This window comes from Podarcis raffonei, chromosome 3, assembly GCF_027172205.1.
Source record: "Podarcis raffonei isolate rPodRaf1 chromosome 3, rPodRaf1.pri, whole genome shotgun sequence".
Classification (NCBI taxonomy): domain Eukaryota; kingdom Metazoa; phylum Chordata; class Lepidosauria; order Squamata; family Lacertidae; genus Podarcis; species Podarcis raffonei.
In genome coordinates this window covers 86992904-87018827 of record NC_070604.1, presented here as the reverse complement: position 1 = coordinate 87018827, position 25924 = coordinate 86992904, and the positions used below count along the sequence as shown (strand labels likewise).

General features: G+C 41.9%; 1 protein-coding gene across 4 annotated transcripts in view; it reads left to right on the top strand.

Moving 5' to 3' along the window:
- Nucleotides 1–25924, top strand: part of MDGA1 (MAM domain containing glycosylphosphatidylinositol anchor 1) — a 233727-nt gene that overhangs the window by 138334 nt on the left and 69469 nt on the right. For all 4 annotated transcript variants that reach the window (XM_053382911.1, XM_053382910.1, XM_053382912.1 and 1 more), the window contains exons 9-10: nt 6832–7101; nt 9780–9925. In XM_053382911.1, the coding sequence (XP_053238886.1) occupies nt 6832–7101; nt 9780–9925 (416 nt within the window). The remainder of the gene's footprint in view (nt 1–6831; nt 7102–9779; nt 9926–25924) is intronic.

Genomic DNA, 25924 nt, shown 5'->3' with positions numbered 1-25924 from the left:
AACCATAGGATGCTGCCTTCAGTTCTTTGGAGGGAAGGCAGTATAGAAATGGATGATAATCTCAATGTTAACACATTCTGCATATGAAATGTCAGGAAATCAGGTTGCCTGTGAAATCTCCTGCCTCGGCAAAGGAGTTAATGGGAATAAGTCCCACTGAACTTGATGCAACTTGCTTCTGGTCAACATGCATAGGAGCACGCTGCACATTTCTGTTGTATGAAAGGCAAGAGTCATTATTATATTCTTTCTGCTACAGAGTGCGAGTGTGTCTGACCCATGCCATCACTGGCAACTTAAAGATCTGTGAGTTTTGGTTCTCTCGGTTTCTCATTTTTCTAATCTTAAATTCAGCTCTCCACATTTTGTAGCAGTTTGCAAATTCTGTTTTAAAAGGTCCATGTGAAAATCTGCCAGCATTTTAGTGAGAATTTCCCCTAAGAAACATGTGTGAATGTAGTTTTGACTACGCATTTTTGCAACCAATTCTCCTAATATAAAAGGCATTATATATATGTTATTTCACTGGTATATTAATGGTAATGCACACTTCCCCCTGATCTAGGCATTTTTGTAGACATTGGCTGGAAAATTGCAACGCAAAATTCAGAGAAGTGTGAATTTTGAAGGATGGCTGTGTTTTGGTCTCACATTGTTTCAGAAAGTGAAACTAAGGGCTCATCCACCCTTTCTCTTGTCCTGCTGCTTTTCCCCGGGGAAAACTCCTTTTTAGTGCTCCATCTGAGCAAATGGCCATTTGGGGTTTTCTCTAGATTGACATTTGCTCCGATTTAGCACTAAATAGCAGGTTTCCCTGGGAAAGAAGCATACTTTCTAGGCATGGGACAAACAGAAGTGTAGACAATCCCTATGCTAGACTCAGCTTTCAGTGTGAACTGAATCAAGTTTCTCTCCCACCCCTAGCCCTCAAATCGTTACATTCCTTTCTGTCCCTTGCTGTCCCAGAAAGGCCATTTCCCCTTTTCTTCTTTCTGGAAATGAGCTCGTTAATAATCACTGAATTTGTGCAATTACACCTGTGCTTCTTTAGCCCCACAGCTAATCTGCTGCGTATGTAAAGTTTCTGCTTCAGTTAGAAGAAATGAGCGGGTAAAATTAGCAAGTTGTCTCCTACTATTTGAATACGTGCCTTGGTGTTGTGGCACAAACTCACCCCTTTTTTCAACCTCTGACAATGAATGAAGAGGGAAGGAGCAATGACCAGGAAGAGAAAAAGTGTGCCATTTTCAAGTAGACCCATTGTAGGATGGCTTGTAGACTTTTTCCAGGGTCTAGAAAACCCTCAGGTGATTGTGTGAAGCAGAATTGCAAAGACTTGACAGACTGCTATCAGTTGTTGGACCGTTCCTTTATTTCATAGTTCTTTCGTTTGCATCTGACTCGAGTTGGGACAAGCTGTAACATAACACTTTAGATATCCAGAGCCTCTTAGAAAGATCTCCTGTGATATGTTAGCACAACATTCTTAAAAGCTACTTTTGGAACACGGGTTCATTCGAGGGCATGCAAAAGTCAACATGGCTGGGAACCTGTTTCTTCTGGATGACTAGGAATGAATGGGTTTCAGGTGTGACCTCTAAGAACATCATTTTGCTATGCTGCAGAATCCCTCTCTGAATACGTCCCCCGCATGTAAAAAAAAAATTAGCTTGCAATCTGCACCAAGTTAATTAAGAAAACTCAAGTGAATGAGTATGTATATCTATCTATAAATAAAATTCCCATTATTTAGGAGACAGATTTCTCTATGCTTGCCCAACAAAAGACTGTAAAACTGTTTTTGATTTATCCTCGTCAGTGTTTTTATACTGCCCTTAAATCATATTCCCAGAATGCTTTACAAAAAGAAGAAAACTATTAAAACGTACAAACAACATAATATACTAAAAGCCACAAAATCACAGAAGTCACAGAAAAACAGTCTGGATTAAAATGGCATCTAAAAAGCTCAAGATAATAAAAAAAAGGCCTTTGTCTGGAATTAAAAGGGTAATAAGGCAGGTGCCAAGTGAACTTTTCAGGAGAGGGTATCTCAGAGCTAGAGAGTCACCTGTGGTGGCCAAATACATAAAGAAGACAGGGTTTCTGGCATTGTATGATAGTCATGGTGGGCTACACCTTTGGAAATTCCCTTTTCTACAGAACTATTAAAGGTGTAGGAACCCTAGCCTCTTTTTCAGCTGCCTCCTTGAAGCCACCATCTAGAAAGCCTTGTCTCTGGTAGCCACTCACTTCTGCAGATGGCGCAGAAGCCCTGGCATCCAATTTCTAGGTGCTTGGGCAACCAGCCACTCAGGTTTTCTGAGTAAACTTTGGGAGGAGCCAAATGCCAGTCATGGACTGAGCCAGAAACAAAGGTGAGTGGATCAGCGGGTGTAAATTTTACCTTTGAACAGTGGACTGGTTTCTACACAGACTTGCACAATTTCTGTTCTCCATCCAGACAAGCAAGAGCATTGTCAGAGTTCACATAAACATCTCAGCCAAGGAGAGTGCAAACCAGGGCTGATAATGCGGTCTGCGGGGAGGGGTGTGTGGCTAGGAAGGAGGTGTGGACTGGAGAGAGGTCCAGGGACTTGATAGAAAGTTATTGAAGGCCACATTCAGCTTCCAGGCCTGAGGTTCCCTGGCCTGCAGTGCAATGTAATTTATTTTACTTGCGTTTAGAAAACAAAGCTCAAAACTTTCAAATTGCCTGGGTTGTCTAATACTTCGTTTGGAATTGGCACCCATTCATTGTTACTAATGAACTTATGAAACCCATTTATTTATTTATTTTTCACAGAAAAGAAAGCACTGGGGAAATTTCCAGAAAATCTTTTGCAGGGAAATTCCCACCCCACACCACTAGCTTTGGTATATCCCATAGAATCTCTCCGCAGGAGTCTGTCTGCTTGGTGCAAAGCAAGACTTCTCCTTTCCCTGAAGCAAAAGTAAAAATAGATTTTTAAAATGGGTTTTAGAACTCGGTCATGCTCCAGTGACCCTTATGTTTCGGAGCATCATTCCTGCTGAAGAATAAATCCAGAACTTGCTAATCTTGTAAAAGTGGGAAAGTGAAAGGTTATTTGAGGCACAGCGATACATGTCTCACACTTGACAAATCCTGCCCTTGTTTGCTTGGCGCTTGCCCCTCATTGCCACATGCTCCATATTTTCCTGAACCTAGAGCTGGTGTGTTTTTTTGTGTTGCAAAGTTCTGGGTCCTTCTCTAGTCAGGGTGATGTGTAAATCAAGGCACTCTGGTTCCTGCGCAAGACTGAGCAGGCCACATCAGTTTCGTTCATCTTTTTATTCATTCCCGAAGAGCAGGAGGATTATTACGGTTTGTGTTATTGCAAAGTTGTTTTGCTGCCCTTTGTTTTTGGAGTAGCAGAATATTAACAAGTCTGAGGAAGAAGCACGGCTTACAGGCTGCTGGCTGATGCTCTGGCCTCCTCACCCCTTTCATATTACCACTCACCACATTAGCTGCTTTTGCGGTTTAATTTTTGAACGAGGGAAGACGAGCGAGAAGAGTCACTGACACTTGAATAGTTCAAGGTCCCATATCTGAGCTTCACAATACCCAGGCTGCAATATTTGCATATTGTGGCACATTATTTGTGGGAAATGCAAAACAAGCAGGCGGAAGCATTGTGTAATTTCTGATGGGAACCTGCCAAGAGCAATCTGGAAGTTTTTGTAGCTGAGCATTTCTTGCCGAGTCTGCCAGGATTCGCACACTAGCTGGGACAGCGACAGGGGCTGCTCATCGTTTTCAGAGGCCAAATGGGTGTTGCGCTAAAGCAGGGGGTGGGGAACCTGTGGCCCTCCAGATATTGCTGGAGTCCATCTCCCATCATCCTTGACCAATGAGCACTCTAGGGCATTGACCATGCTGCCACAGCGCCCTTGCCCCCACCGCTAATGTTGTACCCTTGACAACTGTGTTGTTGTGACAGTGTGGGTGCTGGTGAGGGTGCAGCGACAGGGTAGCAACAATGGGGGTAGGAAAGGGCCCAGATCAGCAGGTGGGGGGGCGCGTTTTGCCTATAGCAGCAAAACATCCCTTCCTACCCCTGCTCACCTCTGTGTCGTGAAAAGCTTGACCTACTAATCCAGGGGTCAGCAAACGTTTTCAGCAGGGGGCTGGTCCACTGTCCCTCAGACCTTGTGGGGGGCCAGACTATATTTTGAAGGGGGGGGATGAACGAATTCCTATGCCCCACAAATAACCCAGAGAAGCATTTTAAATAAAAGCACACATTCTACTCATGTAAAAACACGCTGATTCCTGGACCATCCACAGGCCGGATTTAGAAGGCGATTGGGCCAGATTCGGCCCCCGGGCCTTAGTTTGCCTACCCATGTACTAATCCTTCCAAGTCAAGCTTCTGTTAAAGGCCGAAGCGTGGCCAGGCCATGTTTTTGTGGTCAGTTGACAACTTTATGAGATGGCATTAAAACAGGAAAAACCTCTCTGCATACAGGTTACTAGTTCTTAATGCCAACCCCTATATGCAGTTGAGGGTTTTTCCTTTTTAAGGTCTACTTTTGAAGGATTGCCCTATTCTGAACCTGTTGAAATGAGCACTGACTGGGGGGCGAGGGGAGGGGTGGTGCTGGTCAATTTGTTTAGCCAACCTTTTGTTCTTGGGACTCAGTTAATGAACTGTTGAGTCATATGCTAAGATGAAGAGCCTGAAGGTCAACTCCCTCAAAAGTGCCTCCTTTTTAAAGAGTCCAAAGCAGGTTAGGAGGATAGAATTGATTTTCACCTTTCCGCTTCTTTTGATTAATATCTTTGCAAGGAAAGAGCCTTCAGCAAAGGCACCTGTTGTTTGCTGAATACCCAGAAAGCTTTGCATCTGCTTCCCCTGTCCTTGGGAATCCATGGCACAGGAATACCGGCAGTGCATTTATCACACTTAAGAGGTTTCCTTACATTTAAGGGGAGTGTGAGTGTCTTCCTCTGCTCTTGGTTTAGCAACAAGTGCAGGTACAATTGCACAAGTATATTTCTAGCACGCCTTGTCATTTCTTTTTAAAAGGTCTTTCCAGAAACAGGTGTTCCAACCCCCAGGTTTACTTCTTTACTCAGAGCATTTCTTGGCCACCAAATCAACAAAATCCTCAGGACGATTCACACAAAGTTCAGTTAAAACCTTAAAATATCAGTCACTTCAATATCCTGCCTGAAAACTAGCATAAACAGTATAATGGCATTTAAAGCTCAACGGAAAGAAATCTTTCTCTTAAAAATGGGTTATTTTACTAAGAATAGTTTTTTGGGTTGGGTGGTAATTTATATCTGTGTTTGTAAACTTTTTTAAAAATGGTTTAGGTTTCTAAAGAATTGTTAATACTGTTGTTTGTTGTATTTCATATATGTACTGTTTTCTGATGCTGTGAACTGCTCTGGGCCACCTATGCTGAGAAGGCCAGCACACAAATGATTTTCTAAATGAATAACAAAATCATAGTGTGGTGCCTCTTGGTACCTTCCGATTCCTGTATATGACATAGTCTAATTTGATTGGTATCTGAGTATAATGAAACTCTGATTTAGTACATCTCTCCAGCTAGAACAAATGCCCTCCAACCCGTATAATTCTGTGCTTTGTGCCAAATTACTAGTTTTCAGATTTAGTCCAGTTATGATATCTAGAAACAATATGCAAACAATGTAGAGGCATCCCCGCCCCCACACACACATATGTACGATTGACTTGCATGAGACTAGGTATACATGCAATACTGGGAAATAAATAGATTCACATTAGGTAATGGTGGGGAGAAGCTGGAGAGTCTTCGTGGCTCATAAGAAGACCCTGGAGCCTGAAAAGGACGTATGTGAAGGTGGAGGAAGAGACCTGAGGCACAGTGGGGCTTTGTTTATGCTACTTAGCCCCACTACCTAACGGCAGATGTGCAGAGTAGTGAAGCAGCAACACCTGCTGCTTTTCCATACAGTACATCCTCCTGCTGGCTCCAGAGCTTCAGAGTTGTGTGGGAACAGCGGGACAGGGGGCTGGGAAGCAGGGGGGAAACAGGTGTTTAGAGGGTGCTCCCCACTTACGCAATTTGAGCTTATGCACATGGGGGCTGGAGCGTAACCCTCACATAAGTCGGAGGATGCCTGTCTCGCCACATTACTGCAGACTGCAGAAAATGAGCCCTGTTCTTTCAGGACCTCCTCCTGGAATTTTACTCATCATTACACTTCAAATTGAGCGAATGGACTTCTGCAGGGTCTGGACCTTCAGGGTCCAACATGATTCCTCTGTATGTTTGTATTTCTCGTCGTAATATTGTACCTCTATATGTTTCTATTTTATCAGCTAGAATTGGAGTCCCTCTCATAGCAGTCTTATTAAGGGGCTAAACGTACAATTTTTTTTTAAAAAAAGTCATGGGTCAAGGTAACTTTCAGGTATATTATTACTCTATATTTCTATTTGTAGTCTGAAAATCAGAGCAGACAATAAATGACATTTCCTCAAATGTGTTGCATATGAGAGCTGTATTTGACACAAAAGAAAGCTACAGGAGTAAGGAAATGTTAGGGTGGGAATGAAGGTTGTTTCACTTTTTTATTATTCTGTCCTATTTTAGTTTCTCTTAAAGCTTCTACACTCATTACATTGCGAGCCCTTTGTGAGTCACTATGGATCCGTCTTTGATAAAATAACTGTTGACTACTCCAGATCCACAGAATAGGGTGGGCTATTCAAAATGAGAAATAAATGCTTTTGTCATTATCACTGAGGCTTGCATTTGGTACTGCTATTCTAATTGAAAGTTTTTGTTTTGTCATTTGTCCTCTAGTCCCTCCAGTGGTGGAGCCCATTTTCCAGGATATCCGGCAAGCTATAGGGCGCAGTGTCACCCTTCGCTGCACCATGCTCAAGGGAAGCCCCATGAAAGTGGCTACAGCTGTCTGGCGATTCAATGGGAGTCTCCTGACAGTGCCTCTGACAGAGCAGCAGGACTTCTCCGAGTACAAGGTGGACAGTGTGAGCCGGGAGACGAGTGGCAACTACGAATGTAGCATCTCCAATGACGTTGGGGTGGCAACCTGCCTCTTCCAGGTGTCTGGTAAGTCCTGCAAAGAGCATCCAACTTCTTTCCTTTTTAGTAGATTTCACTGTGGTTAGAATTGGCTAATAGCTTGCAAAAGGAGGTGAGAGAAGTCACCACGCCTAAGAGGCCTGTTATTGTAGTTGGACCTACTTGTCCTGTGCTGTACCACGCTCCATGAATGCCATTCTCTTCATGGTGCACAACCCAGGCCCAATTCCTATGCTTGCTTTTGCTGTGTGAGGAGGTGCCATCACAAAGGGAACTGCACAGGAAGCCATTATCCTCCATGTGGCTCTAGTGACATCAGCCACAACAATGCAATGCCTGGAAAATGGGATTGCGACTGGAACGGTTTCAACCCTTATAGGGAGCCACTTCTCACAGATGGCTTCCTGCATTCCACGGCACCCATACAATTCCATTTGCATTAGGAACCCCCATCTAAGATGAATCCTTGAATCCAGCTCATATTAGATGATTGTGTCACCCACTGTGCTTTAAACATCAGCCCAACAAATGTGCCATACTCACAAATGTGTCATACTGCAAACACACTCCATTGGTGACAGGTAGAAAATTGCAAAGGACCCAGTGGTGTACTTGATTATTAAATCACTGGATCTTCCATTTTGGGAATCAATTAATTTTTTTAAAAAAAATGCAAGTTAATGATAATCATCCATTCTAATTTCATTTCTGAATCTGTTATGAGACTTGACTTCACAGTCAATACAAGTTGAATAAGCAACAATTAGTCTCCAAGGTGGCTCTGAATCTCTGGCATACACACAAAAATTGTGTCAATAAAAATAATAAGAAAAAAGGGGCTCAGAAGTAAACATCAATATTGCCATTGTAAGTTAATAAAAATAAGCATTGAATCATTTCCATTTAATTATAGCAGAGAAGAATAGCTGAGCCATTCTGATTGGAGTGGGATGTAATAGAATGGAAAAAGATAGCACTTTGGAAATGAGGAATGGCAGTGGGGAATATTGGGTATCTTGGACTCTTTCCAGTAATACAGCTTCTGTGGCTTTTGGTTGGGCAAATCCTAGGAAATGACAACAGCATGTAATCAAGGACATCTATTGATGGAAATATTTCAGTACAGTGACATACCATGGACTTATGGGTCTAAAGATGTCTACATTATGTACCCTTAATTTCTTCTAATCTGAAAGTGGCTGTGTATTTATTTAATGCTACATCTTTTGGCTTATCTGGTTTGAGCAGGTTTATTAAATGTAGCCTACATTACTGAAGGCAGTTGTTTGGAACAGGAGCTATATACCGTATTTTTTGCTCTATAGGACTCACTTTTCCCCTCCTAAAAAGTAAGGGGAAATGTGTGTGCATCTTATGGGACAAATGCAGGCTGTGCAACTATCACAGAAGCCAGAACAGCAAGAGGGATTGCTGCTTTCACTGCACAGCGATCCTTCTTGCTGTTCTGGCTTCTGAGATTCAGAATATTTTTTTTCTTGTTTTCCTCCTCCAAAAACTAGGTGCGTCTTGTGGTCTGGTGCGTCTTATAGAGCGAAAAATCGGGCAATTCAATAGACTTTTGTTTTTGGGATTAAATTTGTAGAACTGTAAATAACTTTTATCAATGCCAGGTGCAACCACTACCTTAACAAGAATCATAAAACCAAAATAATTATGGGCATGTTCTTTCAGATTCTCCTTAAAACCAGCAATAAAAAATATTCCAATATCTGATGGTAGCACATTCCATTGCTCAACATTAATTGCAAATGGCATCCTCTTCTCTGATAGTCAATGCCCCTTCTGTATACCTTCACTATATACTGCCTCCGCATGCTCCTGTCTTGCACTTTATGAGCAATTTGTCCTACCCCTCCTTTGTACATTTGAAAATCGAGTTCCTTCCTCCTGACTACTCCAACTTCTTCCACCACATTCTCTTCAACGGGAAGCTTCCATTCCAAAAATGTTGTTATCATTTGATGCACTTTCCTCTCTATATAGATAGATACACACACATGATTAAAGACAGCATCATTTATGCTTCTATCATAATTAATGCTGTAAGAAATGGGTTCTTTGCTGAGCATCAAGTATACAAAGACATGCCCAAAGTGCATGCTTTGGGTGATTTCCAGCAACATCATTTCAGCTTCCACCACAAGGAGCAGTGCTAAAATATGGGTATTTCTTTGAATGTAAGGATTGTATGGCTCCTCTTCGCTGGCTGCTTCCTCTTCCCTTTCTTTTATTTATTTTGTCATGCAAAGCCAGATTCTTCTGTGTTGGGTACCTTTGAGATAAATTGTTATGTTGCAAAGGACAGCTTTAACATAAAATGAGCAGTATGCCACATGGGAGGCAAAGGTAATGACAAAGTCACTACCATTTTAGTCTTGTCTCAGTCACTGTTTTAAGCAGCAGAGAGATTAAAGCTGGTTCAACTGTAGTTCTACACACGTTCTTGAGAGATTCATTGTCCTTTGGTGCTGCCTTGTTCAAGTCCATGTCAACCACCCACTTCAGATAGTAGAAATTAAGGCAAATAAGAGCCTGCTCAGTGTGATCACATGTGACTATGGAATATCAGAACATTTGATGAGTTGGGGACATGGATTCTTGTGATCCTCACTACATAGTTTTATAACAAGTTTCCTCCCCATTTTCTCTCTCCCTTTTCTCCCCTACCCCTTTCCACTTCTCAGCTAAAGCTTACAATCCTGAGTTTTATTATGATACCCCTAATCCTACCAGAAAGCAATCCAAGAACTACTCCTATGTTTTGCAGTGGACACAGAAGGAGCCTGATGCAGTTGACCCCATCCTTAGTTACCGGCTAGATGTCCGTCAGGTAAGACCACCATCTTAAGTGCCAAAATCCATTTCTATTCTTTTTAGTTTGAGAGTACATCAGTGCACCACCTCACTTAGAGAGTGGGAACTGCTGTTTGCAAAACAAACTGGAACTGAGGGCATGGCTCTTCTTTTCCCATTTTACAGAGCAGAGAAGACAGGTGTGTGGTTTGGCCCTCAATTTCAAGATAGATGCTGTCGATGATTGAGAGCTTAAAAAATAAGTCTGCTTGGAATTCTCAGACACAGTGCTTTGAATACGGCTCTGATAGGAAGAAAATTTTGTACTCGTTAGTCAGCACTGTAGATTTCATAGGCTAACAATTCAGATGAGTGGAATTTCAGACTCTTCACTTTGAACAAATAAAGGATTGTAAATTGGAGGGCTCTCCAGGCTGGAATTGCAGGGGGAAGTCACTGACTGTTCATATTGCACAAAGGCCTTCATCAAGTTGTCATAATAATACTGGAATGTTATTAAACTCTGCTGGAGCAAGGTGTGGAACAAAAAGGCTATTGAGCATAAAAGGGAATAATAAAGGATACTACCAGGAGAGGGAAAATGGTACCATACGTCGTAGCTATAGAAAAGTGCTTTGTGCTGGAAGGGTTGCATTCTGAGCATGGATTTGTGAATCAGGGAATCATCTTCAGTCAAACTAAAGTTCTTGGATATAAGACATTTGCTACCCATAAAAGCCAATGAAATGACTTTAGGTAAAATATAAGAAACTGGGCTTAATTGGATTGTTTCATATTTGCTAAAAAAAAAAAGACATCCAGACACTTTTTTATTTTATTTTATTTTATTTTATTTTGGCATTTGATGCATCAGTCCAAAATGTGACACACTGTTTCAGTTTAGAGCTACAAATTTAAGCAAAGAAGAGACATGATCTGGGAAAAGCCTTTTTTAAATTTTCATGTATCGTCATATTTCATTTTTATCATGGCTAGGAACCTAAAAATTTGAAAGTGGCCTGAGCCTCTCTGGACCAGAGCCCACTGTCTACATACCTTACTGCTCCCTGTGGTCACTGGGATTGCATTTCTTGCCTCAGTGAGACAGCCATCTTAGAATTCAGAAGAGTTAACTATGTTTGGGGGTTGTGCCTTTGGCTTTGTCAGTGGAGATAATTCTGTACTTAGAAGTGAACTTTTAAGTTTTGTTGTTGGACAAGTTAACTTGCCCTCAAAGGGAGTGGTGTTTGACCTGTGTTCATAAAGACCACATGTAAGTTCAGATATGACCGGTTCCAAGATGAGGGTAGAAACGGATGTCACCAAGTTCACAGTGCTCTTCTGGTATTAATGCCCCCATGCTATATAACATTGGAACAGGGACATATAACGTAGCTCCACCCCTTAGTCTTCACAGAAGCAGTGTTGCTGTCTGTACTGGCAGAGCTTTCACACATACAGCTGTACATGCAAAATTGCACTGGTTGTGCAAAGGGTAAAGACAGGGCTACTTTTGACGACTAATGTTAGAAATGTTTTTCACCTCTCAGTTATAAGATGCCTCAGGAGCTGCTGCGACATGCTTCCAAAACCAGTCCCAGCTTATTTAGGACAGATTTTGTGGTTTAGCCTTTAATATGCTAAAATGTAGGGGTTTGCCTATGAATTGACTCCCTGGCAAAAAAGAAATACAGCTAAAATCTGAATATTGGAACCAGTCATTGCGTTCTAATTGTATTTGGCCTTGGGTCTGACGAAACCAAAGTAGGATATGTTTTGGTCTTTATCTTTAAATTAGGAACCTTGTTCATATTAATTCAAATTTAACTTCTAAATTCTTATCTGGTAATTGCTAGCAACTTTCATTAAGATATTTTCTAGCTATTGGATTCATATATTTCACATTATACTTGTCTGCCTTTGACCATTTGAACTTAATCAATCTCACCGTATACTACACTTCTATTTATAAGAAATCAATGGACCTTTAAGGCTTATTCTGATATTGCTATTGGCATCCTTAGAATTTTAGTAAAAAATAAATTGATCGGTTTGGTATTATTGACTGGCATGTTGCGATACCTGTGGCTAGGGATGGATGGATCTGTCAACTTCAGTTTCTCATTTTTCCAATCCAGTTCTCCACATTTCTGCATTAGTATGCCAGTTCTTGTGAGAACTTAATAGCATTTTAGAGTGCATGTTTCTAATATATTCATTTTTGCAAGCAATTTCCCCTAAAACAATGGGTTTGTGTACATTATTTTCATTAACATATGCATTTTTATGCTCACTTTCCTCTACTATATATATTTTTGTACACCTCGTTGGGCTGAAGAACGTCATCCCAAAATTCAGAGAATTTTGAAGGATAGCTGCACTTCCATTCATGCATTGTTTTGGGAAGACCCTGCCACTTTTCCCCAGGAAAACACTCTCTTTTGGAGGTCAGTCAGGTTTTCTGTAGATTGGTGTTTGCTCTGATTTAGTAGTAAAGAGTGGGTTTTACCAGGGAAAGCAGTGGGGCAGATGGTAGACCATTTGGACGTGTGCCTAGAAAGCATAGGACAAATGGAACGCCTCTCAGACCCATGCTTTCTAGGCATGAAATAAGCGGAAGTGTGGACAAGCCCTTAGTTTTGCATTAAAATGCAAACAAGCCAAAGTTCTCTGTAATTCCTTCTTGAGACCAGGTTTTTGGGTATGTACTTTGGACCTAGACATCAGAAAACTATTATTAACACATTCCTAGCTGCCATATTGTACATGTGACAGCAGCTGCCTTGGGTTGTGGAGCCCCATCCCCTCCACTGGTGGTGGAGAAGCAGCAGCAGTGGCTTCCAGTGAAATGTCATGGAAATCCCGTGAGATCTCACATGAGATCTCCTAGGACCTTGCCGTACGACCTAGGTAAAGGGGGTCTTCAGTGGAGGGGGGGCAGGGGGTTTCATTGGCAGCAGGATGGCACTTTCCCGTGTTGTCTCAGGTAGTGAAACAAGATACGCTGCCACTGACAGGTAAGCACAGCAAATACAATGATCAAATATGCTGGAGCCCACAACTGCAGGGACAACATCCTATGGAAGTGTGACATCTTGAACTGGGTTACTGATCACCGAAGGTAGCAGGTGCATTGGACAACTTTGTGTTCTTGGAGCTATGCTGTGAGGTGTTAGGTTGGGTTGTATTGCAGGTGGATTGATACTAAATTGGAAATTTACAGTGTGACACCATTGGAATCCTACTTATAGTCTTAGCGTCATGGAGGGGGGCCTTTCAAATAATCTAGTGCAACCTACTGCTCAGTGCACAAAATCCAGAAGTAGAGCATCTCCATAGATGGCTGCTCAGCCTCTGTTTGAAGACAGTACAGTAAAAGGAAACCCGCTCCCTTCTAGTTAATTGCTCTCATTGCTGAATTGCTGTGTCAAACACTTTATCCTAATGTTCAACTGAAATCTTCCCTCCTGCAATGTAAGCCTTGCCCTGTATGACAGCAGAAAACAAGTCTTTGCCCTCTTCTATGTGACAGCCCTTCAGATAGTTAAAGAACAATATCAAAATGAGCCTTCCTCAAATCCAAGGTACACTTTTGGCTTCCCTTGCCTTTGGCTTTTCGAAAAATCCACTTCCAACATTATATAGTCACTTTCCCGCAAAGGTTTGGCTACTTCGATGCTGTTAAGATCAAGTCAAGGATAACCTATTCCTTCCTTCACCTCCTGAAAGAGAGAGTTGTCACCATGACATGTTAGGCATTTGTTGGAGATTCCATGTTTATCAGAGTTCATCTTCTAGGAAATAATCAGGGTAGCTTGAAGTCCCCTGTTATTTATTATATAAAATACAACCCCGTCTTTCTAGTGTCAGCACATCACTCTTCACCCCTACTAACTCTTGTTTTTCCCCTGAAACCTCGGTAATTTGTTACAGAAAAGCATCATCCCCATATTTCGGCACTCGGTAGTATTCTGACCACAGTGTTGTTTTTATTTATTTCTGTTTATTTTTAACCAGGTGAGCTCCCCAGGGCTACCTTGTTTAACTTTCTCTTGTATGGATTTTTTTTAGCATATAACACCACTTCCCCTTCTGTTGCATCTACTTTCTTTGAGCAAGTAAATATATTCCAATTGTTACTTTCTGGTCCATAGAAGTTGGCTAGTCAAGTGTCAGTTATACCTGTCAAGTGTCAGTTATCTTCTGCTAGGAGTTCAAGCTCATCTTGTTCCACCATCACCCCTCTGCTCTGACAATTAGTGTGTAGACATAAAATCCTTGAGTATTCATCTCCAGTGTTTTTTCCTGGTATTTCATGGGGGGTTTGAGAAGTTCCCCCTGCCCTAGGCACCCTAAAAAGAGCCTTCTTTTTTTCCTTTCTTTTTTCCTTATTTACTGGGGATCATGAAAACTTGACTAAAGCATGGATTTTAAGGCTGGTGCTTTTAAAGGAGCCAGAGCACATCATGACATTTAATAGGTTAAGCTGATGCTTGGAAGTGAAATACAGTATTATTTACTATATGTACAAGGCAGAACCATTTCAGAAGATCAGAGAATGTCTATTCACTGGTTCACACAGAATATCATCCTTTGTGCCTTTCTTCCACTAGCTTGGTCTCCCGGGAAGGGTCTGCCTCTATATTAGTTTCTCATACAGCGCAGAGCACATCATCAGTACTTAACAAATAATAACAATTTTACCAGTATAGTACACAAGGGAGCCTCTTATAATGAAGGTGCTTTGTCAAAGAGCATCTTTGCTATATGTTGAAATTCGCTGTTGCAATTTCCAACTAACAATGTGTGAAGATAAAAGAAGATTGCATCCTTACTGGGGCAGCTTGGAATTGGGACTCCAGACAAATGAAGTTCAACATCTTGATGCAGTCCTCTTGCTGAGAAAGAGTCCATCCCACTTAGGGAGCTAAGAGGTAGTATTCAGGATAGATGTAGTGAATAACATAAATGTAATTCCATTTTCTCACTCATAGCTGGGCCAAATATCGCTTTGTGTTCTATCTGCACCTTATTCTACAGCAAAGCCTCCAATGATTCCTATTTCTTTGGAAGAATCACAGTTTATTCTTGCTCTAATTTAGTCTTCTATCTCCACGCTTGACAATACAAAGCTTTCTGGTACATTCCAAAGTTCTTCAGTAAATTACCATATTGTAAGAAAGGTGCTTTATAGAATCATAGAATTGTAGAGTTGGAAGCGAGAGTCCATAACCTTCTGGGGGAAGTCCATTCCGCTGTTGAACAGTTCTTACTTTCAGAAGGTTCTTCCTGGTGTTTAGTCAGAATCTCCTTTCTTGTAACTTGAGTCCATTGGTTTGAGTCCTAGCCTCTGGAGCAAGAGAAAGCAAGCTTGCTCCATCTTCCACGTGGCAGCTCTTTAGATATTTCAAGATGTCTATCCTGTCTCCTCTTTTCCAGGCTAAACATACCCAGCTCCCTCAACTGTTCCTCATAAAACTTGGTTTCCAGACCCTTGATCATCTTGGTTGCCCTTCTCAGCACACCTTCCAGCTTGTCCATATCCTCCTTCTTGTTAATATTGCTTGCTCTTTGTCCCACTATGCTATTTTTAATTTTTTAGATTTTTGTCATGCATATTTGCAAGGCTACAATAATATTTTATATGCTCTGCATAAGCCAGACAACATTCCTTCGGCTGCTTCATCTCTTACAAGATAAATTTGTATTTCTAACACTCTGACCACTTTATACACTCTTCCTCACCAGTATTGCAGTGGTTTACCACTCTGTTCAATGGCGTTTTCTCCCTAGTAAGTCTGTTTTGGATTGCGGCCTTAATTGTCTGGAAAATCCATTGTTCAGCATTAAAAAAAACCCAACCTTTTTCTTGCAGTGAGCTGTCAAGAGATTTAAATGTTTTGTGGTGACGTCATTATGAAACTGTAAAGCTTTTTGATTTGCTTCATGGGACCTTAATGGATTACACCTTGGAAATCAAGCCCTGTAGTCCGTCATTCAGATGAAAATTTCTCTATTTCTGCCTGATATTAAAAGCCATTTCTTAGGTCAGGGTAGTCAATGTAGTGCCCTCCAGATGTTGTTGGGTGATAACTTTCATTGTCTCTGACCATCGGCCATGCTAGGTGGGCTGAGAGGAGTTGTAGCCCAAAAACAAGCTAGGGCCTACCATGTTGGCTACTCCTGTCTTAAACTGATCCCAAAAGGGATGCTTCTAGGTAATGTTGCTGAATTCTTTGATAGCACAAGTGATAGGGTGGGATGCAGGAAGGTAGTACATTTTCTAAATTAATGTAATTCTGTATTGGGTACTGGTGAATCCTTACTGTTCCTAATATAGCTCTTTTCATTCCATTTCATCTCTGGTCTCTCACCATGAGCTCAACAAGGCCAAAACAGAACTACTGACCTTTTCCTTCTGAACGAAACCCTTTCCATTTCTCAAAGTATAACCACCTTTCATGTTGCAGGTGCTTGTAACATAGTCCTTGAACTCTCCATGTTTCATTTCTCTTTTTCTTGTGGTAAGGTAACAAACTGCCTCTTCATGATCTCGGTTTTTATTTATCCCCTGAGTGCCTCTCTTCTGGAAGAACATAAGGATGCTTGAGAATCCAACTGGGAAAAGCACAAAAAAAGTTCGAAGAATGCTTACATAGAAGATTTGTATGGGTAAATGACAAGTGTGTATTGGTATGTGGATGGTTATTGCCAGTGACTAGAATAGCTTCAAACCTCTACTTCAGGTAGGCATAAGCTGCCATTGCCATAGCCATAGCAGAACATGCAACCATAAAACAATCATGGATCATTTATTCTCTTTATTGGAGATGGCCTTACACCAATCAAAATTAAAAACTAGATAACTATGGGTCACTACATTAATATTTTGTAGATAAAAGGAGAAACCTATTTTAAGGGGAAACAGTTGAAAACTTACTCTGCTAATCTGGAATTGCAGTAAATTGAGAACCTATCTTGTGAACATTTCTAGGATTCATTTCACTCCTTAAATTAAAACTTCTTGTCATATATGCTGTCAGGTATCCTAAACTGAAGATTCCACCGTCAGCTGTGGCAACTCTGTGTGTGATAAGAGTTCTATTGTTACATTTTGTGATGTGCTTTTGCCCCCTTTACACTTTGTGGGGCCAGGTTCAGTGAAGCCGCAGGCAGAGGGTGAAGTCATGGGGAGTTGCAATAAACACAGTACAACCATTTTGGGATTAAACAGACCACAACTATATTGATTACAGGTGTCAGAAAGTTTTGCCACAGGCATTGGGTGTATATCCAGTATCAATTCAACCTGTCTGCTTGTTTTATTATTTGGCAGGGTTAACCAAGGTTAAGCCCCCCCGCCGATTCGCCACCAAACCACTCACATCTGCAACCTGGGCCTGACTGGCTTTTATAGCCAGATAGCAGACCAGAGGGAAGAAGTTTTCCCTCTGGTCTGCTTCCCAAACCATCCACCCTAGCTCGCCCATGCTTAGCTGCAACCATGGGTGATCTCCAGCAGCCAGTGGAGGAGGAAGTGACTTCCTCCTCCAGCTCACTGAGTCTGGAAGACCACTTGGTACTGCTGCAACCATGCTGGACCTCAACCACTGCTTCCCTCCAGCTGGCAGTAGGCGGTCCTTCCATGGAACAGTTTAGCAGGTCTTGAGTGGAGTCTAGACATTTCATGACATAAGATTCTCCTAGACCATATACATAATGTTTCACTCTTTACTACAAATGACTGATCCACAATGATTAAAGCTGTCTGACTCAAACTGTCAGCATGCACTTTGAAATAAAGCAACCTCTTTACTACCCTAAATGTGGCTACAAGGAGTGTGAGCAGAGCTGTCCTAACTTAAGGCTGGGGAGGAGTGGAGCAGCAAATGCACAGCACATGCCAGCTCATGTTAACTAGGGTAGACAGAAAGTGGTGGCATCTTCTGCCTCCTTGCTGTCACAGCTCTTGACCATGTCAATGGATCAATGTGGCTTTGGATTCACCAGATCCAAAGCCGCCAGCACTCCACCCACAAAATGCCCCTGAAACACCTGTTTGGGGTTTTCTGTGTGTTACCACCAAGAATCGAGCTGCCGACAGGAGCTCTCTGCCTGCTAGGGCACAGCTGGGTGGCAGAGCCTCCAACTGGTCTAAATTCTTCAGGTAGCTCAGTTATTGGCTTGAATGTTGATTTTTCCATCCCGCTTCTTGGGTGAATGTACAGGCCAACTTTGACAGCTAGGGGCATTAAACAAATAACACTCTGGTTGAAGTAGTTGTTCAAGCTCCTTGAAAAGCCTTAAGCATTATGTCTAATCTAAATGATGGTGTGCCCTTTTTCACCACACACTGGGATCAGTATTGATTGAGGGGAAAGAACATACTCCACTGAAGAACTGCTAAACCCCTGCAGCACCCTGCTTTGAAATATCTCGCCCAAATTCGGGCCATGCTTGTTAGCTTGTGAGAGCTCATGACTTGCAGCCATTGGGTGGTTTGGGGTTTTCTTTGGCGCTTCGCAGGTCATGGGGTATTTGCATTTGTTCTCTTCAGCATAGAAAAAGCGCTTGGCAGAATTCTTAAAGCCCTCTGATTCTGAATATCCCAATAAAACCAAACCTTGATTGAAAATACAATGCTTAAAATAAAAGGGGGGGTTGAAAACCCGAACAAGCTTTTGAGACACTTCTTTCTCTCTGAGGGTGCTATGCCTTGCTGGAGATCTGTTTGAAAAGGAAATGGAAAGCTTTCTGCTGTTTTCAGGTCGAGGCAAAGTGAATAAAGAGCAAGCTAAGCTGGCTGCTGCAATGGAAGGGACAGGGCAGAATCACTGTACATTCAATAGACAGAACCCATCTGTGACCTGAGGCTGTGGCAGGAAAAGGTAGCAGAAGGTACTAGAACTGTGGTAAGGCTGGATATATGCATTCCTGATGTGCCTCCCAAGTTGGCAAGGATTCTGTTTATCCCATTAAGATGTCCCTCAAAGCCGCACCAGGCTGGAGTATAAACTGAATATCTCCACTTTATTAAAACTAGAAATGTCTCCATTTGGGGGGCCCCTCGCTGAACCAGATTGCCATTTCAGATTAATTTCTACTAGACGACCTGGTGTGTCTTTAATGAGAGAGACACCAGAGTGATTTTGGGAGCAGGAGGGAGGCGAGCGATTCACTTTGCTTTTGCCGTTTCATCCCCTCCATATTTGATAAACATTCCCTGCTGCCTACAAAACAGGTCTGGGGGTCTGATGCTGGCTGCTGTTTGCCTCATCAGACAAACAGTCTAGCGTTAATGAGGCCTGAGACAGTGAGGGTCCAGGCTGGCCACATAGGGAGGTGTGAGACAACAGAGCTGTTGGGACTTGCGTGGGACAAGGCTGGTGTCAACAGAGATGTACCAGCGATAATTAGAGCAGTGGCTGAGTGGCCAGTGAAAGACATTAAAATGTATTCTTTCATATTGGTCAAAATTTGCCCTGTGTTTAAATACATTAATGTGTATTTAATAGGTATATACTCCTTGTTTTCTAACTGTTCATATAGGGTGCTACTCTGTATTGAATGTGTTGCTTATGTTTACATGCACTCTGTGTGGGGCTGCCTTTTAAAGATGGCTCAGAAACTTCAACTTACACAGAGTGTGGCCTCCACAAAGCTTGTGGGCTCATCTCTGTAGGGCCAGTTTGTTTCTACACCCAATTTAAAGTGCTAGTACATTAATCATTTGTGAATAGGTTATTTGAAGGGCTGCCTGTTTCCGTAGAAACCTGACTGGGCCTGTAAAGATCAGCCTTGGAGGCCCTGCTTACCGTCTGCCATCAAGTTCTATTAGGTTAGCAAGCACTAGAGACAGGGCCTTTTCTGTGATGGTCCCACATTTGCAAGGATGGATGGCACAGTTTGTTTCCAGTCCATGTCAATTTTGCATGTGTTCGTTCAACTGTTCCATCCTGCTTCCACAAGATGTTAGCAGCTCTGAGTTTTGGCCAGGGAGGGCGGGGTATAAATAAAATAAATAATTATTATTATTATTATTATTATTATTATTATTATCATCATCATCATCATCATCATCATGTTAAAAAAATCAACATGAAAATGTTTACAGTATTTACCCATTTCATCTCTGTATGCATTTCTAAATATGTTTTATCCTCAAGTATGCATTTTTAAGACATTTTGTTGTAAATTTTGAGCCAAGAACTTAATTGCGAAATTCCATGATGTGCATAATTATGCTCTGATCTGCATCTTCCTTTAGCGGGTGCAGATCAGGTAAGTTTGTATCCAGATTCAGCAAAATCAAATTTCTCCAGCACCTCTACGTATCTGTGAAACTGCCCTACAAGGCATATGTGTCTAGCCTAGCTCCAATCTATATTAGATTTTAAACAGACCATAAAAACTTATGTGTTTCAATCTTCTTTTAACTAAGATGTTGGGATGGATATTGGTTAAACTGTTCCTGTTTTTGTTTTTAATTGGTTTTATCTGAATTGCTGTGCTGTGCTGCATATCGTTTTTAGGGTGCTGCTTTTAGTGTCGTAATCACTTTTGGATTGCTTTAATTGCATTTTATGTTTTTAATTGTTTGTGTGAGTCACCTTGGGAGGGCTTTGCACATAAATATTAGAAATAAATAAATAACAAGCCCTGTGTTTTCGAATGCTACCGTACAGCTTGCCCATGTCAGCCCAACTTTGTAAGCATGCCCTATCTGTTCCCTAAAGTCTTTTGGAAGTGAGACATTGCTTGAGTCCAACAGAAAATATGTACATGTCAATGTGAAAAGGATTGTAAGGGAACATATTTCGAAGTTAACATTCATAAATATTTTGTGGCATGCAGCAACACCCTATGAAAGTGGCTTATGTGGCACCGTATTGTGGACTGTGGATTGACTGCATTGAATAATATTGAATATTCACTAATATTGTACATTGCTTTAAAAGTGACATATTCAGTTATGGAAAAGCCACTGTCCATGTCAAAACACTGCAAGTTTTCTAACGCCCTTTTGCTCTCCTGCTGTTTTCAAGAGTCTTCTTTTCTTTTCCTTGTTTCCTTTGATATTCCTCAGCTTTGTTCTCCCTCATTGCCATTTAATCTGAATGTCAATGGCAGGGGTAGTCAACGTGGTGCCCTGCACATGTTGTTGAGCAGGCCAGGGATGATGGGAGCTGGAGTCCTGGGCTCCTGGTGGGGAAAGGGCAGAATATAAATTGAAGAAACAATAAACAGTCCAACAGCATCTGCCTCTGGTCTATGGGGAAATGCCATCATTTAACCATATCTCATGGTTGGTGATGGCTGGTTCCCATTGTGAGTGGTAGGGCAGAAGGCAGAGAGCCAGTGACAGTTGCAGGCAGAACCAACTTAATCCAGTCTTATCTCCCTCTTCCTCTGACTGAGTCATACAAGGGCAATACTGAAGTGGAGGAGAAGGAAGCTGACAGAAAGTGCCATCCCATGGACTAGTTGCAAGTACGGAAGTGTGCAGGTGAAGGCTGGCTGAAGGCAACCTGATGTTGGGGTGGCAGTGCCCCCTTCACCCTAAAAGAGCAACCATCACTGTTCCAAAAAATAAGTTTGAAATGCACCAAACTAGTTGTGCTGTTTTCCCTCTTCCGCACTTCATTTGAAACAAGTGGACCTATATTTTGGAACATAGATGAACATAATAAGCTGCCTTTTACTGGTCCATTTTACTGTCTGCATTGGCTGTTACTGGCTTTCCAGAGTTTCAGACAGACGTCTTATTTGGCCAAACTGAAAGATGTCAGGGATTAAAGCTGGGACCATTTACTTTCAAAGCATGTGCACTGCCACTGAGTTGTGGCTCTTCCATAAATATATAAATATTGATATATAAAATGTACTTAGTAGGAAAAATTCGCATTACAATGTTGAAGGATGTTCATGAGGATATTTCTTTTTTTAAAAAAAAAAGCAAATTGCTGCTGAATTGTGGAAAACTGAATTTAAAATTGGAAAAATGAGAAACAGAGAGAACTCAAAATGACAGATTCTTTCATCCATATCTACAAGTTCTTTCATCAATATCTACAAGAATCACAAAGTCAAGTGTGTGAGCTAGAGTTCATGCTTAGATGGCTCAATGCTTAGAAATAGAAGACACACTGTTTTCATTAATGAGAGGTTATTTTTATATGCCTTGATATACCAGGAATTACTAAAAAAATTTTTTTTACTATAAACCCACAGAAGATGGGAAAGCTTCTCAGAGTGGGGCGTGTGAATCTGCCTGATGTAGGAGTGTTTGGCTCTTCAAGCAGGAAAATGAATCAGTCCCCCATATTTTCTCCCAACACAGACATAGCTTCAGGCAAAAAAACTGTGGAAATTGCTGCCACTGAAGCCAAGGTGGTGGTGTTGTTTTTTTAGTTTTTTAGTTTTTTGCCTGAGGGCAATGAAAAACCTGAAATGCTCCTTGGGAAAGACTCAGGTGATTGAATTTGCTTTGCAAACAAATAGGTTAACATTTTGTCAGCTCAAGGGGATTACATGCTGTCTGCATGACTCCATGATCACCAAGGAAACAGCACCACATGGGACTGCTATGACAGACCTGTGTCCATAACAGAGTTATTTTGAGGTTCATTGCTTGTGCTCATATTGAGCTAGACTTTACTGGCAGATAACTGGGATTTTCAGAGGTTTTTAAGGCTGAAGATCACTCCCAAGTTCCTCTAGTCTGGTTCTGTACAGAATGAGAGAACTCACAAGCATATATATGAACTCACAAGCATATATATATGAAGTATATACTTCACAAGCATGGCCTGCCTGCCTATGAGGCAGCTGCCTCAGGCAGCAGGATCAACAGGGACGGTAGGGCAGTGGCAGTGGCAGTGTGGCCAAATCTACTGCCTCCTCCTCAGTCCCCCCTGCCGCCACCATACTCAAGCACACCAGCTCTATGGTGGCCAGCCCAAAGCATTACCAATGTCACAATGCTTGTGCCGTTATGAAGTAAATTATAGGAAGACAGTGCAGGAAGGCCCAGATGAGCTGAGACCAGAATGCAAGCAATGTGCTGCTGAGAGGGATGTGGAGGCAGCTGGAGCCAAGTTGGAGGGGGGCTGTGAATGAGGAGCTACTGGTACTGAGAAGTGGCATTTTCCGTTTTGCCTCAGGCGGCAAAACCTTCCAGGCTGGCCCTCTTCATAAGCACAAGTCCTGATTATCATAGATCTAGATAACATATGAAGTAGCCCTAATAAACTCCTATGGTACAAACACCAAATCTCATTACAGTGGTACCTCGGGTTACATACACTTCAGGTTACAGACTCCGCTAACCCAGAAATATTACCTCAGGTTAAGAACTTTGCTTCAGGATGAGAACAGAAATCGTGCTCCGGCAGAGCGGCAGCATCTTCAGGTTAAGAACAGTTTCAGGTTAAGTACGGACCTCCGGAACGAATTAAGTACTTAACCTGAGGTACCACTGTACTTGAAGGAGCTACCTTGGTCAAAATGAATAGAATTGGATCCCTCCCACCACCCCCTGGCCACTCTGAGGTGGCATGCAAATAATTCCTGTGCATCTCATGATCATAGTGTTGTCAGTTCAATATTTCAAGAGTAGGGGAACTTAGGTATCAGAATATATGAAAACAAGATTGACCACGGTGGTTTATCGAAATGTGAAGTATGGAAATTGAAAGCATCTATTATGTTTGATAGGATTGTGACATACAGGAATGAAGACAAGCCTTTAATACAGGGGGACTCTCTTAAAATGAGGGCTATCTGGCAGTCTACATGAATGTTTCCAGCTTACCCAGGTTTGAAATATCTCCAAATATGTTACTGTTTCTCTGTGTAAATTTCTAGCTGAAGTGCATAAAACAAGGAATATTTCAGCAGCAGTAAAATGGGCAGGGCTCTAAAATGTTGCTTGATGCCCACAAGTAACAATCTGCTTATTATTAGTTGTCAGTAGCACCTACACTTTGGGGTGTAAGTCAGTTGCAGAGCTTCAGCAAGAAAGTAAAATATATGGGCAGTCTTGACTGTAGCCCACCCTATAATTTGGCATTCCAAGAAGCTGATTATACTGAAAGGGGACTCGCTCTAACTGCTGATCTGCCAAGCCCTTTTGACAGAAGTGGATGAAATTTGCAGTCATACTGGCCCCTTCAGAGTGCATAAAGACTTCCAAATTACAGGCAAATAGTCCCAGCAGCTTTTTTTCAGGGTGACTTTAATGTTTGATTTTTAAAGGAGAAAAGGAAGAATAAGAAAATGTCTATGACCTTTTTGCGCGAGAGGGATTGAATGACATTTGAGAGCAAAGGTTGCCCATTCTGAGGAAGTGAGTCCTCAAGATAGCTGCAGTGTTTTTCTTACAAGGACAGACGTTACAGTTTTACAGTGGGTAAAAAAGAAACAGCTTAATATTCCTTAGTGTTTTGTGGGCAGTTGGTCTGAAAATTGCAGACATAAAAGAGGTGCCCCAGGGTAAGAAACATGCCAAATTGCAGGCAAATAGGTCCAGAGGCTTTTGCACTGGTCATATTTAAAGTTTATTTTGTAGTGAGAAGAAGTCAAAGGGATTCACTTGTGGGTAAAATCATTCCTTCTGATTACAAGCTTAACCTGTCAGTCACAAGAGATTCTCCCTGCCCACTCTGATGTGTCCTTTCTGCTCCTCTGTTACTCCACTCTGGTGTTAATGGTAGTATGACAGAGGTAGAAAACAAACAAAACCCAGATGGCAGACGAGATTCTTACCTCTCCCACTAGCCACAGACCACCTTGGACAGGTATGAAGCATGTCCACCGGTAAATCACCTGACCTCATTATGACATCAGGCATAGGAGCCAACTCCTAGGGGCCTAGGTCCCTTCGCCCCCCCCATTAAATATTTAAGGGGGCCAACCCCCATCCCAAGTTGATGGGCTTTGCCATTTAAATGGTATGTGTGCACTTTTAGCACTCTGCCTTGCTTCAAGATCACATGAGTTATCTCCTGCTCTCCTTCTGCATCTTGGGGCTCAGATGGCCTTCTGGCAAATATTCACTTGTACTTCCTTCTTGACAAACTGAAGATTAGGCCTGGTCTTCTCTTACATGGGGGAAACATATGCTAATATAATACATACTGCTTTCTTATCATCCCCTAATGAAAGACATTATTGAAGTGTGTAGAACAAGCAGTTACAGTAATTCATGACAGCACCAATTTGGCTTCTCGGAGAAGCTATAAACTGCTGTTCCCTGAGCCTAATGAGGATGGGCAGCTGATTTTGTGTGTCTGTGAGGTGGGAGAGAGAAAAAGCGACTTCTCTGTGGCCAAGAATGTGCTAGAATGCCCTGACTGCCCGGCTGAAGGAAATGGGAGTTTCCTACTCCTCTGTAAGGAAAATCCTTTAATATTAACAATAGCAATGTATTCCTGGAAAATAAAGCCCACACAAATGTTCAGGGAGTAGCTGTTGAACAGGAGAATATGCCTCACTTGTAATAAACAAATAAATGAAATAAAGATCATCACATTTTTGCTACCACTAGAGTTTGTAGAATGCGAGCACATGAATTTCAAGCTCACCTGTGTGCCTGGCCACAGTAAGCAGATTTTATATTTGCAAGTGAGGCTGTTCACCCTGGAAACTTGTCATTAATCATCCTCTTCCAGTGGATGAGAGGGTACATAATTGGACAGAACATTTCATTAAAACCCACAGTCATTATCTCCTGACATATCTCATCCTGAGACCGTGAGCATGCAGCAAAAAATGCAGGGTTGTTTGTGAGAGGCTTCACCGCCCACCCTTGTGGATATGAGGAGTTAGATCAGAACTCTCTGTGAAGCATCCCAGAGAAGCTGGTTTCATATCTAAGCCAAATCAGCCATCCCTGGCCACTGGGCATGTCCTTCTGGATTCCTTTCCCAGATTAGACCTCACATGAAGCCCAGAGGAAACAATAAACTCTGCACAGAAGCCTTCAGTGTGGCACAATTTCAGGCTAGCAAATCAAGCTTCTTCGTCAACCCCAGGG